Genomic DNA, 19,881 nt, shown 5'->3' with positions numbered 1-19,881 from the left:
TGGAGGGCCCCTTAAAGTTGATATTATCCCTGAATAACTGCAATTCTCCATGAGGCCTAAAAGGTCCATTTTCTGTGCTTCCTCCCTATTCTGTATATTTTTCCAATAAGCACCCAACAATAAAAAGTAGTATCTTTGTTCCTAAAATAGTTACACAATTATTTGTGAAAAGATGTCAATATATCCTTTGAAATCCAAGCCAGATTTCTCTATGGTTCTTAAATAGCAACACTGCTATGAGTTATTACTGTCCATCTGCTCTGGTATAATCCTAAAACTATTTTCCAACTCTATTTACTAAGTATTATAATTTTTCTTCATTACAGAGCAGTTGATTTTGGTTTTTTAGTTACTAGCGAGGCTAATACTGAACTCTAGGGCAATGTGCTCACTATATTTACTGCTTTAACATAATAAATTATGCAATTATTTTCACATGGAGTAGGTGAATGTCAAGAGCCAGGAGTACACAGGTACGTTACTAATCAAAATGGTTTGTGTGACAGTGAATACCTTGGTTTCAGCTTAATGATTAAAAATGGCACATGTGATTTTGGCCTGGGGGAAAATATTTAGGAACTTTAAAGACATTAGGTTCGAATAGCAAAATTAATAAATAAGGACTGTAAACTGACACATGGATGAGAAATATACATATACACTCACTTTTTAACAAGCTCAATTTGGTCTCTGGATATAAAAAGTTGCATGTTACCACTTGTAACAGATGCTACATTCTTTACACATATAGTTCCTTTCTTTAATCCTAACATCTCTGCCTAGTAGGGATTTTTACTAGTCCCATTTTATAGATGAGAAAATCATCAGAGAGGTTAGACAAAGTGTCCAAACACACAATGAAGTGTACATGCTGATATGTGGACCCAGATCAGAATGACTCAAAAGCCAAAACTTTCCACTATACCATACAAGATTACTCTGGATCATGATCATTACTACAAGTTTTAAATGTGAAGTATGATCAGAGAGAGAGAGAGAGAGAGAGAGGAGACTAAAAATTAAAAATTTTCACTCAAATAATAATCAAATTGGTTGAATAAGACCATATTAAATGATAACAGCTGTCATGAAATTTCACTAAATTGTGCTAAACCCTTTATTAAGTACCTTGGCCAGTTTCTCAGGGATAAGTTCTTCTTTGGGACCTCCAATTTCTTCATCATCATCATCCTTTTTCTTTTTCTGATTTCTCTGCTGCTTTTCTTTTTCTGCATTTTTTTTCTCTTCTTCTATCTGGGCTTTCTTTTGAGCTCTTCTTTGTTTATTACGTAGCTTCTTTAGCTCTTTGTCAGACATGTTTGCTGTAGGCAATAAGTGTTAATTAATTAAAAGCATATAAATCAGGTTAGTAATGATCAATCACTAATTTAATATTCTCACTAAAACTCTCATAAAAAATATTACATGTTAGGGGGGCCTGGGTGGCTCAGTCGGTTAAGCCTCTGCCTTCAGCTCAGGTCATGATCTCACGGATCATGAGTTCGAGCCCTGTATCAGGCTCTGTGCTGACAGCTCAGAGCCTGGAGCTTGCTTCAGATTCTGAGTCCCTCTCTCTTTGCCCCTCCCCACTCACACTCTGTCTCGCTCTCAAAAATAAATATTAAAATTTTTTTAAAAATATTAAATGTTATATGTGTTCATATGCCTATGTGTATCTAGCCCTTTAACAGTTCCACACACGTAGAGAATACTGTAACCTCTTTAAAACTTTTTTTTGAAAACAGGTGGAGACCTGGTGCTGCAACCATGGCAAAACATAAAAAAGTATACAAGTTCATCCAACAATATTAAACTAGTTGCAATTCTAGAAATGTTCATATTTCTATGGCTTTGGACTATGCTTTTTCTTAGTTATGCCCCTCTAACCTTGTCAGTTATTCATTCTCTACTCTGTGCTGCCACTATGACATATTATTTTGCTTGTAACAATACTTTGTTTATACAGGTGTTTCTCTTTTAGACTGTGAACTCCTCGGTGGAAGAGACTTTGTCTTCCTCATAATCTTTGTATTCTCAGGGCCTAGCAGAATATACAGAAAACACTCAAGTATTTGTTGACGGAACAATGAATAACTATAAGATAAATTAAAAATTTGACACTGAAAATTAACAGTAGCTCTTGAGTATAAACTATGGATGTCTCAAAAGACAGCCTGGAAATCACTGATAAATATGTAATAATGAAGTAAAAACTCTATACTATTTAGTCTTCAAGCAGTAAATCTGAATGCTACATGTACAATTGGTATTTATTTGGTAATACTTGTTGATACCAAGAAATGAAAAAAGTCATTCTAAAATATACCACCACTGTGGTGACTTTAAAATATGCCCCATAAATTGGAGCGCCTGGGTGGCTCAGTCGGTTAAGCAGCCAACTTCGGCTCAGGTCATGATCTTGCGGTCCGTAAGTTCGAGCCCCGCGTCAGGATCTGTGCTGACAGCTCAGAGCCTGGAGCCTGTTTTGGATTCTGTGTCTCCCTCTCTCTGACTCTCCCCCGTTCATGCTCTGTCTCTGTCTCAAAAATAAATAAATGTTAAAAAAAAATTTTTTTTTTTAAATATGCCCATAAATTCTTTCCTTCAAAAGGCAGAACCTATTTCCCCGCTTCCCTTAATTGTGGGCTATACTTACTGACTCACTTCTAACACATGGAATGTGCTAGAAATCAAAGTATATGACATCCAAGATCAGAACATAAAAGCACTGTGGATTGCTCCTTGCTTTCTCTTGGACAACTCAGAAGAAACCAACTGCCATGTTGTGAAGATAGCCAAACAACTTTATGGAAAGACCCATGTGGCCAAAAAAAGGCTTCTGGGTATGAGACGAAGCCATCTTGGAAGCAGATTCTCCAACTCAAGTCAACCTCTCAGATGCCCTGGCTGTCTTGACTTCAACCTCCTGAAAGACCCCTACATCTTTCAAAATCATACAGCTAAGTGACTTCTGAATTCCTGAGCCACAGTAACTCTGATATAATAAATGTTTGTTATTTAAAGCTATGTGTAAGCAATAGCAGCAACAGATAACCAAGACAGATTTTGGTACCTGGAAGGGGGGTGCTGCTGCAATAAAAACCTAAAATGTAGAACTGGTTTTGGTTCCAGAGAGTGGCAAAAGGTGGAAAGACTTGGAGAAAAGCATTAATGGAAGCTCAAAGAACCCTACCTAGACTATTAACAGAGTCGATTTTGAAGACATGTTATAGTCATGTAGAGGCAGAAAGTTAAGTAACATTTATAAAATCTATCAAATGAACGGGGTGATCTAGTTAGGGGTATTTCCAGACCAAAAAAAAAAAAAAAAAAAAGGTAGTTAAGGGGGCATCTGATTCCTCTTTCAGCTTGTAATAAAAATGCAAGAAAAAGAAACAAATGGAAGAAGGATTTAACGGCTCTGAAAATTCTCAGCCTCTCCAGAAATGGCTGCTGAGCAAAGATCAAATTCAGAGAACTGCCAAGAAAGCATGTCAACAGGGAAAGTTGAGTTTGGCTTTAAAATCTTTTAAGACTCAGGGGTGCCTAGGTGGCTCAGTTGGTTAAGCATCCAACTATTAATCTTGGTTCAGGTCCTATGTTGGGCTCCATGCTGGGTATGGAGCCTACTAAAGACAAGGAAGGGAGGGAGATTCCTTTAAGGCTTAGAACTCAGAAAGATGGTGCCTCAGTTACTAGTCATCCCAAAATTTTAAGGGTATGAGTCACAGATCCTCTCAAACAACAGGGCTTCTAAGAAACTTAAGGGTGGTGTCCTCTTAGTGCTCAAGGTAGACAAAGATATTTGTGCATGTGGATTCTAATAAGACTCACAAAAGATCCCTAAAAGTTGTAAGAGAATTAGATGGGTAGAAACAGCAAATCTGGACTGAAAGGAATGGAGATAGTATAAAATGAAAAGACCTCCCAAATTTTGGAAGCAGACTGAAAAACTACTAAGGTGCAAACAAATGTTAACTATCAATTAATTAATTAATTTTTAAAAAGTTATCTATACACCCAACGTGGGGCTTGAACCCATGACTCCAAGATCAAGAGTCACAAGCTTTTCCAACTGAGCCAACCAGGCATCCTGCAAATGCTATCTTTTAAGAACAAGAAAAGATGATACAGAAGGTGGAACCAAGAACCCAGAACATAGAACCAAGAGCCATAAGAGAATTATTCCTACACTTTGAGTCCTAATCCTGTACCCAACTGGACTTGAGAACTGCCATGAACCAGTCACTCTTGTGTACCTCTCATTCCTCCATCACCTCTTTCTGAATAAGAATATCCAACAGTGGGTACCCTATGCCTCTGCCATCAATTTATACTGAATATGTGGTTGATACAGGATTTCATGTCAAGAACTATACCTGAAGAGCTATAATAACTATACTAAAGAACCATATTCAAGAACCCTTATCAGCACCTGCGCCTCATTTATATGTAACATTCTGGACTCTGAGCCAATGCTGTAATGGAATGAGACTTTTGAAGGCCTTGGGAGGGGCAAGTGTATTTTGCATTTAAGAATAATATAAATTTGTGTCCTGATTGTAGAACATGGCAGTTAAAAATATATCTACAAATTGTTTCATTCTTCTCCCACTCAAATATAGTTTATACTCGGTAATTCATTGCTACCAATTAGAATGTGAAGGAAGTAATGGAATGTTGTGTCAAGAGAACAGAACATTAAAAATGTTGTGGCTTCTTCCTTGCTCTCTCATGGCTAGCTTGATGAACTCAAGAAATCTAGAGAGACTGACATATTATGGCCACCTGCCAAAAGCCATGCAAGTGAGCCATCTAGGAAATGAACCTTCTAGTCTTAGTTAAGCTTTCGGATGACTGTAGCCCCAGCCAACATCTCAACTACAACTTTATAAGAGACCCTAAGCTGGGCCCACCTAGAGGCTACTACATTCCTAAACTATAGAAATAATTATTTTAAGCTGCTAAATTTAGGAATATTATGTGGCAATAGATAACCACCATCAGAACAAATACAGACTTGTTTCTCTTTTCCCTAGTAAAGAAGCCCCACTACTGAAAGAGAAAATTTCAAACAAGGATGAAAACTTACATTCTGGAAACAAAAGACTATAAATGAGTAGCCACAAAAATGCTGACCTTTTAATGACTGTACGATAATTGCTACCACTTGCATCCTTACTACACACTAGATACCATCCCTACGTTATTTTATTTAATGTCCTTAATAATCTCATGGATTAGAGTATATTATTTTATGTATGAGAAAACTGAGGTTTCAGAGGAAAAACAATAACTCAAGTAATAATAAAAGGCACAGCAAGGATTTAAATCCACTTCACTCTCATTCCAAATTCTGGGCTGTTTCTTTCCATTATGCTATACTGGGGGTCAGCAATCATTTTCTATAATGAGCCAGATACTAAATATTTTCGGATCTCTGGTGCAACTAAACTCAGCTCTTGTAGCACAAAATTAGCCATAGATAATATATAAATGAATAGGCTCAGCTGTGTCCCAATAAAACTTCATTTATCAAATCAAACTGCAGTACGGATCTGCCCACTGGCTAGTTTGTGACCTTATTCTATATTATCTGCCACTGCCTTGAAAGGACCCATGTAGTTAATAATAGAGTTGCCATACAAAAATAGGAAAGGAATAACTACATAAGAAATTAATATAGAAATTAATTCAAATCCTGTTTCACTTAATGTAGCACTAACTTATCTGGATAAGCACTGTCTAAATTTTGCAAGAATTACCTATGACTTATGTTAACATAAAAGAGGCTCAGAATTTCAGCTCAAGAGAAACCAGAGAAGAATTCTCCTATGCTAGAATATTGCACTATCTCTTAAATAAAACTGTGTGTAGGGGCACCTCAGTGGCTCAGTGAGTTAAGCATCATGGTCTGTGAGTTCGAGCCCCATGTCGGGCTCTGTGCTGATAGCTCGGAGCCTGGAGCCAGCTTCAGATTCTATATTTCCCTTTCTCTTTGCCCCTCCCCTGCTCTCTTCCCACTGCCTCTCTCTCTCAAAAATAAACATTAAAAAAAAACTATTTAAAAAATTGTGCGCAAGTATGTGTGTGCACACATACACATGAATGCATAGCAAATAACATCTGAACCTAGAGTATCCAGCCAAATCAACATTCACACAAGAAAGCAAAATAAAAGAAATCTGGCCACACAAAGACTGTAGGTTTATTAAAAGATAAAACATAAAAAGTGAAAAATAACTTCTCAACCAAATAAAGGGTAACTACCACATATTTGTTACAAATAGCAAGCTTTACGATGGATGGACCATGAGAAACATTATGTCTAAAGATAAAGAAGGCAGCAAGCACACTACTGTTTCTGTTAGCAGTTTCTGCCACCCTCACCAGTGCAGTAAAGCATGGAAAAGAGAGGAATAAATTCTGAAAGAAACCAAGCTACTAATGTTTACAGATTAACATAATAGCTTACATAGAAATTTTTTTAAAAATCAACTGAAAAAACAACTAAACCTAATATCAGAGTTCAATAAGGATACCAACTTGACAAAAATTATAATAATATTCATTTAGAATACTGTTAAAAGATGGGGTGCCTGGGTGGCTCAGTTGGTTGAGCTTCCAACTTCGGCTCAGGTCATGATCTTGTGGTTCATGACTTCGAGCCCCACATTGGGTTCACTGTTCTCAGTGTGGAACCCGTTTCAGATCCTCTCTCCCCCTTTCTCTGCCCCTACCCTGCTTGTACTCTCAAAAATAAATAAACATTAAAAAAATTTTCAGAACACTGTAATGGAAAACAAGACATGTAGAGATAATGCTAGTAACAAATTCACCAAAGTTATCGGACAATAGAAGATACAATGCATTCTAGTATGCAAAGACTTAATAGTAATTGTTTAAGATATCCCCACCCCAAACAGTAATCTAGATCTTAAATGCGATTCAAATTAAAAATTCCAAAAGAAACTTTCTGGCATCAAGCTAATCATACAGTTCATATATAAGCAAAAATTTGCATGTAAAGGCAAGAAAATTCTAAAGACATAGTATTAGATTAAGAGACAAACAGATAAGAACAGAAAACTGAATACTGATGTCAATATCACAATCTTAACATCTGTATAGTAAGTTTTGATGTTGTGTTAGAACCAGACACCATATCCACAATTCACTACATCACAGTTTAGTATTTTGTTTATTTGTTTATTTATTTATTTGAAGGAGAGGTTGGGGGTGGGGGAAGAGGGAGAGAGGGGCAGGGAGGGAGGGAGGGAGAGGGAGAGAGACAGAGAGAGAGAGACAGACAGACAATCTTCAGCAGGCTCCATGCTCAGCACAGAGACATCGCAGGTGGGCCTCGATCCCATGACTCTGATATCATGACCTGAGGTGAAATCAAGAGCCAGACGCTGAACTCACTGAGCCACCCACGCGCCACTTTATTTAGTTTCAAAGATTTTATTTTTAAGTAATCTCTACACCCAACGTGGGGCTCGAACTCACAACCCCAAGATCAAGAGTCGCATGCTCCACAAACTGAGCAGCCAGGGTCACCTAAAGATGGCATTTTATTTTTTTTTTTAAATTTTTTTTTTTTCAACGTTTATTTATTTTTGGGACAGAGAGAGACAGCGCATGAACGGGCGAGGGGCAGAGAGAGAGGGAGACACAGAATCGGAAACAGGCTCCAGGCTCTGAGCCATCAGCCCAGAGCCTGACGCGGGGCTCGAACTCCCGGACCGCGAGATCGTGACCTGGCTGAAGTCGGACGCTTAACCGACTGCGCCACCGAGGCGCCCCAAAGATGGCATTTTAAATAAGCAGGGAATATGACAACTTATCAATAAATATTGTTGAGGAATCAGCAGTCTACTTGCAGGTAATAAGCTACCTTCTACCTCACATCAGTATATAAAAATTAACTCCAGGTGATTAACAAATTGTAAACATAACAGAACAATTGTTATAAGGAAACACAGAAGATATTTATGAATATATTTTAAATTCTGAAGTAGAAAAGCCTTTTTATGCAAGACCTAGAAGTCATAAAAGATTAAAGAAATCTTATCTCATAAAAACTAACACTTTTACATAATAAAAGATGCCCACCATAAAGACCTAAATAAAACAGGAAGAAAATTTCTGCAATATATAAATAAGAATTAAAGTCCTGACTATGTAGAAAACTCCTATAAGCCAAGAAGTTGAAAACTAAAATGGGAAAAGATAATCCAAAAACCAAATAATCCAATGAAGAAATGTGCAAAAGACATGTATAGACACTTCTCCAAACAAGACATCCAGATGACTAACAGACACATGAAAAAATGCTCAACATCACTCATCATCAGGGAAATACAAATCAAAAACCACAATGAGATACCACCTCACACCAGTCAGAATGGCTAAAATTAACAACTCAGGCAACAACAGATGTTCGCAAGGATGCAAAGAAAGAGAATCTCTTTAGCACTGTTGGTAGGAATGCAAACTGGTGCAGCCACTCTGGAAAATAGTATGGAGGTTCCTCAAAAAACTAAAAAAAGAACTACCCTACGACCCAGCTATTGCACTACTAGGCATTTATCCATGGGATACAGCTGTGCTGTTTCGAAGAGACACATGCACCTCCATGTTTATAGCAGGACTATCAACAACAGCCAAAGTATGGAAAGAGCCCAAATGTCTATTGATGGATGAATGGATAAAGAAGAGGTGGTGTGTGTGTGTGTGTGTGTATACACACACACACACACACACACACACACACACACACACACACACAATGGAGTATTACTCAGTAATCAAAAAGAATGAAATCTTGCCATTTGCAACTACGTGGATGGAACTAGAGGGTATTATGCTAAGCAAAATTAGAGAAAGACATGTATCATATGACTTCACTCATATGAGGATTTTAAGATATAAAAACAGGGAGGGGGACAAAACATAAGAGACTCTTAAATATAGAGAACAGAGTGTTACTGGAGGGATTGTGTGGCGGGGGGGGCGGCTAAATGGGTAAAGGGCATTAAGGAAGACACTTGTGATGAGCACTGGGTGTTATACATAGGGGATCAATCACTGAAATCACTGTTGCACTATATGCTAACTTGGATGTAAATTAAAAAATAAATTTAAAAAAAGGGAAAAAGATATGAACAGGCAATTCATACAAGAAACCCAAAGGCCACATGAAAACATAGACAGCTGTTCCCCTCTTAAAAATTTAGGAATTATAAAGCAGGTATTTTCCCAAAAATAACAAAAATGTAAAGAATGGATAATTTTCTGTGTTAGCAATAAAATAAAAGATAATCTCACAATACAGTGTTTATGGCAATAAAAACTGACAACCTCTTAAGAAAGGTAATTTGACACTATTTCAAATTTTCATACTCTTTAACTGAGTAATTTCCACTTCTAACAATCCATGCTAAATAAACATGTGCAAAATGATGTACAAGGATTTACTATAGCACTGTAATAGTGGGGGGAAAAACACACAAAGGTTCCCACATAGCCCTTAAATGACTGATAATTGTAGTAAGTTTATGCCCAGACATGGAGCAACACTATGAAAAATAAAGTCTAAGTTGCAGAATACCAGGGATAATATGACTCATTTGTGAAGCTAAAAAAATAAAACAAATGAAACCAAACAATCTCAAAGAACTGCTCTGAAACGTGTGTGTAGAGTTTACGTACACATAAATGTAATTGTGCACAAAGGAAACTGAATGTTTTATACGGATAATCTTTAAAAGAAGATGACCTACAGGTAAGAGAACAGTGAAAGGAAATTTTCGTATTTCTTAGTACATTTCTGAACTATTTTAACTTCGTATAATTAGAGTTAATTGTATATTATTTGTATAATTTGAAGAGAAAGGCAGGAGGAGTGAACAGAAAGAAGTCAGTGAACAAAAGAAGTCAGAGGACAGTAACTCTCAGATTCAACAGTAAACTGTTCCATAGATTCTTACTGGCATTTTCTAGTTGAAGCAACAAGTAGAGAGAGAGTCAAGTGAAATCTGTACGAGGGTTTCAATGTGTGATTTTAGAAAGTTCTTAAGGGTTCCTAGGCAATAGGAAGTAAAATTTAACAACAAATTAACAAAATGATTCTCCTTAGCAGGAAGAAGGATACAGAAAACAACCAACCATAACTTCAGAAGAATAAACTCAGGTCTGAATAATAACATGGTGACACACTTCTTACACCCCATCTCCTGTAACATTTTTGCCACAAATTAAGTCACAAAATATCTGGATGTACAATTAATTTATATCCTTCTACATGCCTCTTTCATTTTTATTGAAATTCTTCCCCAAATAATTATCTAAGGAATACTATACATCTGACATCATGGTAGAAAAATAGCACTTTAAAAACTGGCCAAATGATAAATCACTAGGCAATTTTACTAGTTTAATTCCAAGCTGGCTTTTAATATTGTTTTTTGTTTGTTTGTTTTTTTTTTGAGAGACAGCAAGCAAGCATGCACATGCACTCACAAGTGCACAAGCAGGGAAGGGGCAGAGAGGAAGAGAGAATCTTAAGCAGGCTCCAAGCCCGCACAGAGCCCAATGCAGGGCTCTATCCTATGACCATGAGATCATGACCCAAGCAGAAATCAAGGGATGCTTAACTGACTGAGCCACCTAGGTGCCCCATCCAAGCTGGCTTTTAATGTTCAAGCAATATTTGCCTCTCAGTAGGTTAATTATAAATAACTATTAAAAAGAAGAACTAGATATACTGACAGGCAACACTAATGATACAGTTAGCAATTTATAGTATCATAGTTAGCAATTTACCGTACTGGCTAAACCAGTTATTAAATGTTAAACTCATGAGATTCAACTTCTTTTTATTTTATTTATTTTTTTTTTTTTAATTTTTTTTTCAACGTTTTTATTTATTTTTGGGACAGAGAGAGATAGAGCATGAACGGGGGAGGGGCAGAGAGAGAGGGAGACACAGAACTGGAAACAGGCTCCAGGCTCCGAGCCATCAGCCCAGAGCCCGACGCGGGGCTCGAACTCACGGACCGCGAGATCGTGACCTGGCTGAAGTCGGACGCTTAACCGACTGCGCCACCCAGGCGCCCCGAGATTCAACTTCTTAAAAGCTAATGACCAGTTACAAATTAAATTCTTGCTTTTCAAAGTATAAACAGTATTTTTCTTTCGTTGCTTAGAGAAATTCACAAACGTCCATCATCATTTTCTAAGCATGTATAACATCTTCCCACAGGTGCTTAATAAAAAGCTCAAGAAAAATCTAAACTACACAAAAATATAAATATACATACACATATCATAGCAAACAATAAGAAATCTTTGAATATTATACCTGTATCAGCTTCATGTTCTTTATTCTCATCTGTTAGGGGGTTGTCATGAAGCTTCAAATAGATCTCTATAGCAATTCTTGCTGCTTTGAAGTAAAATGGATGCTGTCGAAGTACATCTTCTAGTTTTAATAAGTCCACATATGATCTAAGGGTAATCTTCCTCATACAGTAAGTATGAAAGTCAAACTGGTCGTCAGTGATTTCTATAAAATGCTAACAAAATCATCTTTTTTATTATACTGAAGTATAACAATGTTAAAAAAAGCTATAGAAATGAAACGTTTAGATTTACTGGTTTCCTATGCATGAAAAAATTAATAAATTAAAAAATACTACATATTACAATCATCCAGTATAAATACTTTCCATATCAAATAAGCAAATACAAGTGACCATCCCCTAGCACATTATATGGCAAACACCGGGCAATGAATTATTTAAATGAAAAGGAAGCACAATCATTTGAAACATATATACTTATTCCTTCTTTAACCATACTTAAATAAAGCTAGCATGACAAATCAAACATTATTAGTATACATAATGATTCAATAGATTTACACAGTAAACATTGTTTTCATATTCAGAATGATCTGCAAAGATTATAGTATACAGTATTTGGTAATTTTTCTGAAAATACAAATCTGAGTCCTACGCAATGTTACATTGGTATGCGAGAGAGAAATCAATTAGTGAAGTAAGTCGAGCAACCACAACCTAGCTCATTTCAACTAAGTTCTGGGGTTCTCGACTTGGTAAGAGAAAAAGCATGAAATTATACAAATTGTCTTTGTGAAAAACACAAAAAAGGAAAGCCAACCACTAGTGATACAAATGAATCAGAAGTGAAGAGGACTAAGAAAACAATGAACTTATCAAAAAAATGAGGAATTACATAGGCTACAAAAATACCGTAAAAAGACTTCAAAACTTGTACGAGTATCAAGAGTATATTGCATCACCAATCAACCCCCAGTTTCTAGGATACCTTAATGAGCTTTGTATTACTGAAGATACAGCAGCAATTTGAAAGAAACATTCAAAAATCAGTAAGAACATAACAAGATGCAAATTCTCCAAATTTTTTACATGAATTCTTGCAGGCAGAGTAGACAATGGGGAAGTCTGCTCATAATATAGTCAGCAACATTTTTATTGAAAAACTGTGAACACTGATATTTAGAATTCACAAGCTGTGAATTATAAAGAGGAAGAAAAGAAAAAACAGTTGCCCCAAACCTTCAACATATAACAGAATAAAATAAGAAACTCACATATATAGGGTACTTACTCTTTCAATCTCATGACATTTCTTAAGTGCTTCACCAAATTTATTCATTGCCTTATAAGCCTGGGCACATTCTGTCTGGAACCACATGCACTGCATTTCATTCAAATTCTCTACTGCTGATGTTCCTTCCTATATAAAAATTATATGCATTCAAGACCATGTCTTACCAAATACACTATTTCACCATAGAATTTAAGAAGGAAAGTATGGTCTATTGACTTTAATTCTTTCAAAATCACTTTCTATATTAACCATTTTCAGAATGAGGGAACAGTTATTATAAGAAATTGAAATTATATTTCTAATCACTGGGAAAAAAATGTACCTTTGTAAATAATCAAAAGATCTACATAACTGGGGTTGGAGAGTAACATAAGATACAGAACACTAGTACACAGCAGGTATTCAACTAATATTAGTTCCTTTCACTCCTAAAAAATTTCATCTGAACACATCTCAATGTAAATCAGAGTTTAAAAACACACTGTACAATAAATAAATAAAAAATAAAAAAGCATTGCACAACCACCTAAAAAGAAAAATGTTTTATACTATTACTGATGTCAGTATTAGTATCAAAGGGAATTTAATTAAAATCCTATTTTGATATTAAAAATATTAGAAAAAAATTTTGAAACATAAGCAAGGTATACAAGTATAGACTGTTTATTCATAAGAACAGTAGCTGTACAAACCCTTGTAAACTTTGAGCACATTTCTTCAGCCTCTTTTATCAGATTGGCTTTTAGCATGTACTTTGCACACTTAGAATTGATAAATCTGTCTGCTGTGTCCAAGGCCTGGGCTTCATCCATCCACCTTGCAGCTTCTCTAATATTTCCAGCATGCTTATAGGGTAGAAAAGCAAAATAAACCAATCAGTATGCTAATTTTACTAGGCACGTAATTAGTTACCTATTGACAGGTAACTAAAACACAAGTGAAAAAAAAGGTATTCTTCTGACTGATCTTAGAACCTTAACCAATATACATGCATACATTTCGATACTTTTCTGGCTACACAGAATATAGGCTCCCTGCTAGTAAAAACTTGTTTTATTGTTTACTGTTACACCTCATTGCTTACAACAGTGCCTGGCACATAATGAATACTCAACAACAATGGTTAAATTTAAGAATAAATAATAGTCAAAATCTTTAAGTCAGAACAATATAAAGGTCAAAAAAGGCATCATGGTTGAGTATCAGAGAAATTCAGTTAACATATAAGAATACTTATTTAAAAAAATTATTCATCAACACTGAAAAGTAAAAGAAAAAAAAAGAAGAAGAAAAAATAGGCAAAGGTGTGGCCAAATTTGTACCCTAAAGGAAACATGGACACATTACTGACTATTACTGGGCATTCCCAGATGCATTCTAATTCACGTAACTAGTCCATTTGTCAAAGACACAAAACTAATGAGGATAATAACCTGGTTTTGAGAAGTGCTTTTAAAACATCACTTAATTTCATTATTTTTTGGTAAATAAATTGTGAGTTTATAATCTCTTCCCTAAGAGATTTTATTACTAATTTGTATTTGTATTAAGAAAGAGAAGAGCCAATTTTATTTTAAGATAATGCTAAAACATAGGACCGGAGATTCTCAAGAAGGACCAAGAAGTTAAGAAGACATGTAAAACTATAAAATTTTCAGTTTCATTTCAGATACTGATCATGATCATACTCAAATGTTAATAGAAACAAACATTTCACAGCAAATTAATAACGTTTGAGTATCTATACTCTTACAACTTAAAACCAACAAAATAATTAGATATGCATATGTGTGAATACATGAAAATATATAATATGAATAACCACATATCTGAATAACCACATGCATGTATGTATATCTGTGTGTATATATAGACATAAATAAAGTAGCATGACCATGACAAATCTAAAAGTAATCAGACTGAGGAATGCAATATATTCATTCCAGGTTTTACAAGCCATCAAATATATCATTTTTGTTATATCTTTTAGAATTTACAAACTATAGAAAAAATTCTTTCTAAGACCCATTACCTTATAAAAAGGGGGGGGAGATTTTTACCTTATAGATTTTAGCTTTCACAAGAAAGAGTTCTATCAATGTAGGTGTACTTTCAATAGCGGTATTTATGTATTCCAAAGCAATCGATGGCTGACCAATTTTGTCATAATGTTGTGCCAAGTAGTACTGGACCCAAAGTAATGTAGTTGGTGGTTCCTCTTTTCCATCATCTTTAAAAAGTGGGGAAGTGGGTGGGAGAGGAAATAAACCAAGATTAGTCATTAATGTATAGTAAGCGAGTACCCACCTCCAAATGGCTTTATCTTTGTTAATAAGGAAAAATACCTTGAACCATTTATTTACTATCTAGCTATAAAACTATCCTTAAATTTGTAAGATCTTTGAAAGGGACCATGCTTTCTATTCTGTATCATTTCAGCCCCTAGCACAATGCCTTGAATTTAGTAAGAATTTTATATCATAAATATGGCAGGTAAACAAGATCAAAGATACAAAAAAAATTACCTAAAAAAAGAAACTAAAAGGAGTCAGGGGAGACAATCAGGGCTAGAACTATGAATGTGTATGGACTAGGAAGTTATTTATGAGAGATGGGAAAAAGGTATCAAAAGAAATTTTTCATTAATGTGAGGCTAAAAAAAACGGGCCTGACTGCTTAATATTTCTAGCTAATATACTAAACTCTACATAAGTATACCTATGATGTGGTTGAGTTTTGGTGATTATGATATTTTTAATATATGTTAATATTATGCTGATATGCAACGATGCATAATTTAGGTTGAATAAAAACTATACCCAAAAGATGAGGTAAGAAAAAATGCTTACTCTACATTTTAGTTCGTAATTCGACTTCTATATATTCACAAGAAAATGTGTAAGTTAAATATACAACCCACACATTAAAAAATGCTTTTTTATTTCATACCAATATCTAAAATCTAAGAACTGTTATTTGCTTTCAAAGAAAGCAACAGATTGCTTATTTTTATCCTAGTAAAAGCAGGATGGCTCAGTGGACAAACAATAGGAGTGGAACTCACCAACTCCCGATCTGATAGATCTGCAACTAAAGTGCTGCATATTCTTGGGCATGTCATTGAACCTCTTCCACATTTGTAAAATATGTAGGAAAATGCTGATAATCAAAGGAACATCATGATGATTAACCAATGAAACCATGGTAACGTCTTTTAAAAAGTATTATTAAAATTAATCTGAGACCTAGAAACAATAATCAACCCAATAGCAACAAGCATCCCAGGTCCTATACTGGGCTTTCCCACTGTAAGAACCAGGGTTCCTTTGGAAAAACTATTGATTCCAGGTCTGCTATGGACAGTGTGCCAGATGAACTGGAATATCTTGTCACACCAAACTGCAAAAAAGCTATCAACTACTACCATGGTATGTGAAGGCTGGAACCATTTGAAACTGCAATGACTTAAAACATCAAGTATAGGGGCGCCTGGGTGGCGCAGTCGGTTAAGCGTCCGACTTCAGCCAGGTCACGATCTCGCGGTCCGTGAGTTCGAGCCCCGCGTCGGGCTCTGGGCTGATGGCTCAGAGCCTGGAGCCTGTTTCCGATTCTGTGTCTCCCTCTCTCTCTGCCCCTCCCCCGTTCATGCTCTGTCTCTCTCTGTCCCAAAAATAAATAAACGTTGAAAAAAAAAAAACAAAAAACATCAAGTATATTTAAACCCATGAATTCATCATACTTTTAAAATGTGCACTGGCATCTTTGAAGGATGCTACTAAATGAATTCATTATTTTGAAAACTGGGAAACAATAACAAAAAGTAGGAGAGGTAGGGGGGAAAAGCAGAATTCATCTTGATTTTCCTACATAAACTCAAATACTAGATAAACAGGTAACAGATGAAGGGAAATTTCTCTTGTAAGATAACAGAAAATGAATGACAGAATATCACCAGTTTGTAATTCCTGACAATTGCTAACATACAAAATAAACACTAAATGCTTCCTGATGGAAGAACATTCCACCACCCATGAAATAATCTTGTTCACCCTTTAAATTTGAAAGGAAATGGGTGCCTGGGTGGCTCAGTCAGTTAAGTGTCTGGCTTTGGCTCAGGTCATGAGCTCATGGCTTCTGAGTTCAAGCCCCACTTGGGGCTCTCTGCTCTGTCAGCAGAGAGCCTGCTTTGAATCCTCTGTCCCCCTCTCTCTCTGCACCCCCCACCGTTCTCTCACGAGCACGCTCTCTCTCAAATAAACATTTAAAAAAAAAAAAAGAAAGAAACTTGGGGCGCCTGTGTGGCTCAGTCGGTTGAACGTCCAGCTCCCGCTCAGGTCACGATCTCACGGTTTGTGAGTTCGAGCCCCATGTTGGGTTCTGTGCTGACAGCTCAGAGCCTGGAGCCTGTTTCCGATTCTGTGTCTCCCTCTCTCTCTCAAAAGTAAATATACATTTAAAAAAAATTTTTTTAAACTTAAATGAAAGGAAACAAAAAACGAACCAAAAAAAAATAAATAAATAAAAGAAAGAAAAACATGACACACACACACCCCCCAAAAACCTAATCTAAATCTCGTTAAGCCTGTCTGTTAGAAGCTTTTGCAATGATGGAAATGTTCTGTATTTTCCCTGGGCAATATGGTAGTAGGCACTGGTTTTACATGGTACTGAGCAGCACCTGAAATGTGGCTACTGCAACTCAGGAACTGAATTTTTAATTTTACCGAATTAAAAAAATTTTAATAGTCAAGAACTATCATACTAGACAGTACAGCTCTACATCCAACTACCAATTTACAACAAATTCAGAGGACAGAGGAATAACATGTTAAGTAACACCATGGGAGTTCAGTCAGCAAAATATGGACTGTAGAAAAACCTGAGAAAATATCAAACTTGAAGTATAGATTTCATATGGATCCTCATTCAAACAAACTCCAAAACCAAAAAGGAAAAAAAAAAATTTCTAAGATAACTAGAAATGTAAGCATGGACTTTTTTGGTATTAAAAAAGTATTAATGTTCAAGTGTGGTGACGATATTATGGTTATGATCATTAGAATGCTGAAATATTCATCCATAAAATGATGTGATGTTCGGGATTTGCTTCAGAATAATACGGGAATACAGAGAGGGAAGTAGGTTAAGAATATAGATGAAATATGTTTTCCCAGGAGTTAAAAGTTATTGAAACAGGATGGCTAATAAATGATGGAGGATCATTATATGACCAGGACTAGTTTTGTAGAAGTTTGAAATTTTACATTTTTTTCAGTAAGATAATTAACCAAATATTTTCACATAATGTGCAAATTAATGCATCTCTATCTTAAAAAGGAAAAAGTTTAAAATATTAAGCTTACTGTCTAAATTATGAATACTGACCTTCTGATTAAGAATTTCACAATACCTTAAAATTTTTAAGATGTTTGTAAAATATAAAAGCTGAGCACTTACCATTAGGGTTAAATAACCGGCAGCTTTTTAAAGAGGTTTCATAACCTACTACTAATTCTTCTATGATCGCCACCTAGAGTACAAACACACAAGCACACTTTAATAAAATACCTAAGTGCAGTTACTATTCTTGTACAAAACATGTTATTTACTATTAAAGGGCTAAATCAACATTCCAAATTATGCACACACACCTATGTACACACCCTTTTACAAATCTCTTAACTTTTGGATAAAAATTTAAAAGCAAGTAAACTGTACATTTTTGGAGGTGTTATTTTTTTGAAGGTATTAAGATGTAACTTTCTAAAAACTTAATGGCAACTCCTTTCCCTGCTAGCAAATAATGCATCAAGCTGAGTTAGAAATCAAGAAAAGGTTGGACAAAAAGAGGTAATATTGTAGATGACTTATCTTGGTTCATTTTTATCTCAATTCACATAAATAACACTCAAAATTAACATTTGCCCTTCAGGAATCAAGAATTAAAAACTACATGAAAAGAGAAATTCCAAAAGTTTATGATAGCATCAACTCTCAATTTTATAATCTAAGGGAAAGTATCAATAAAAATGAAACATGGAACAGTAGGTGAGATTCTGAAATCCAGGAGAATGAGTGGCTTTCCAGGTCTGGTTTCTCCTGAGTCATGACTATACCACTTGCTCCTGGCTTTGTAACAGATCTGTGAATACTTTTAATTTATTCATTCCCTCCTTCGCTTAATCCATCTATAATGGATTTCTGTTACTACAGAAGCTGTCCTAAGTGACCTCAATTTAACCGACTCAACAGATTAACACCAGCTCTCTCCATTACCTCAGAAAATTTTGAGGACTGAATGGTCACAGCTAGGTTATTCTGGTGTGCCTACGTTCTTCTGCTCCCACAAGGTGAGCTATATGCTAAGAGTTCTGTTCTCCCAAACCTGTTTGAATCAGTTGCATTTATTATCATTACAGAATTTAATTCAATATTATGTAAATTTAAGAAACAAGAACAAAAGAAAAAACTGTTTCAAGCTGAATGGAAAGATTCAAGGATAAATTAGATACTTTTAACCAATTTAAAAGGTTTAAATGACACAACCATAATGGGGAAAATCATCAAAATATATAGGTTTCTACAATTAAGACTGCTTCACAAGCATCAAGTTTTCACTCTAATGAAACTGAAGACAACAGACCACGTTATTAATGTGATTTATGCCATTTTTTTTAAAAAGTGAAAGTCATCAAAAAAGCCCATACCTTGGGCCTCTCAATAAAAGACTGGAAAATACGGGCACCTTCCATGCTTTAAGATTAAAGTGTTTATAAAAAAAAAAAAAATTAAAGTGTTTAGCATGTTTAATTTGTCCCATCTTTCTGATTCTTCAACTGTAACTGATTTCTTTTTATCCAACCAACATGTCTTGATGCCACTGTACTTGCAAGCAATATAATCTAAATGAAGATTAAAACATCCTCTTAACAAGCAATTTGAATATTATTATACATAGCTAAAAAAGTAAGTTAACGTACTGGGACAGCAAACTCTCCTGACAGATTTTTCTACCAAATAAAAAAGGAGAAAGACTACGAAGCTAAACCTTAGTTTAAAAAACCATTTCTGATTTTTACCGTGAAGAGGGATTACAGAAAATACTGAAGAAATCACTACCTTAGCAACTTTTCACACTTATGCTGACTCAAAGTATATAGCAGAAATAAAAGTCAAAATAAGCAAACAGTAAATCACTTGACTAAGAAAAGGATGAAAAGT

At 35.4% G+C, this 19,881-nt stretch overlaps 1 protein-coding gene across 2 annotated transcripts in view; it reads right to left on the bottom strand.

Annotated features, from left to right (window-relative positions):
• Positions 1 to 19,881, bottom strand: part of NAA15 (N-alpha-acetyltransferase 15, NatA auxiliary subunit) — an 84,692-nt gene that overhangs the window by 16,723 nt on the left and 48,088 nt on the right. For both annotated transcript variants that reach the window (XM_047091095.1, XM_047091096.1), the window contains exons 10-15: positions 18,118 to 18,190; positions 14,721 to 14,890; positions 13,353 to 13,505; positions 12,658 to 12,786; positions 11,366 to 11,579; positions 1,129 to 1,322 (exon numbers count right to left, since the gene is read on the bottom strand). In XM_047091095.1, the coding sequence (XP_046947051.1) occupies positions 1,129 to 1,322; positions 11,366 to 11,579; positions 12,658 to 12,786; positions 13,353 to 13,505; positions 14,721 to 14,890; positions 18,118 to 18,190 (933 nt within the window). The remainder of the gene's footprint in view (positions 1 to 1,128; positions 1,323 to 11,365; positions 11,580 to 12,657; positions 12,787 to 13,352; positions 13,506 to 14,720; positions 14,891 to 18,117; positions 18,191 to 19,881) is intronic.

This window comes from Lynx rufus, unplaced genomic scaffold (assembly GCF_022079265.1).
Source record: "Lynx rufus isolate CCGP_SWC_20201006 ecotype Redwood Valley unplaced genomic scaffold, mLynRuf1.p SCAF_3, whole genome shotgun sequence".
NCBI lineage: Eukaryota > Metazoa > Chordata > Mammalia > Carnivora > Felidae > Lynx > Lynx rufus.
The sequence above is the reverse complement of the archived record's forward strand: the minus strand, read 5'-3'. Positions and strand labels throughout refer to the sequence as shown.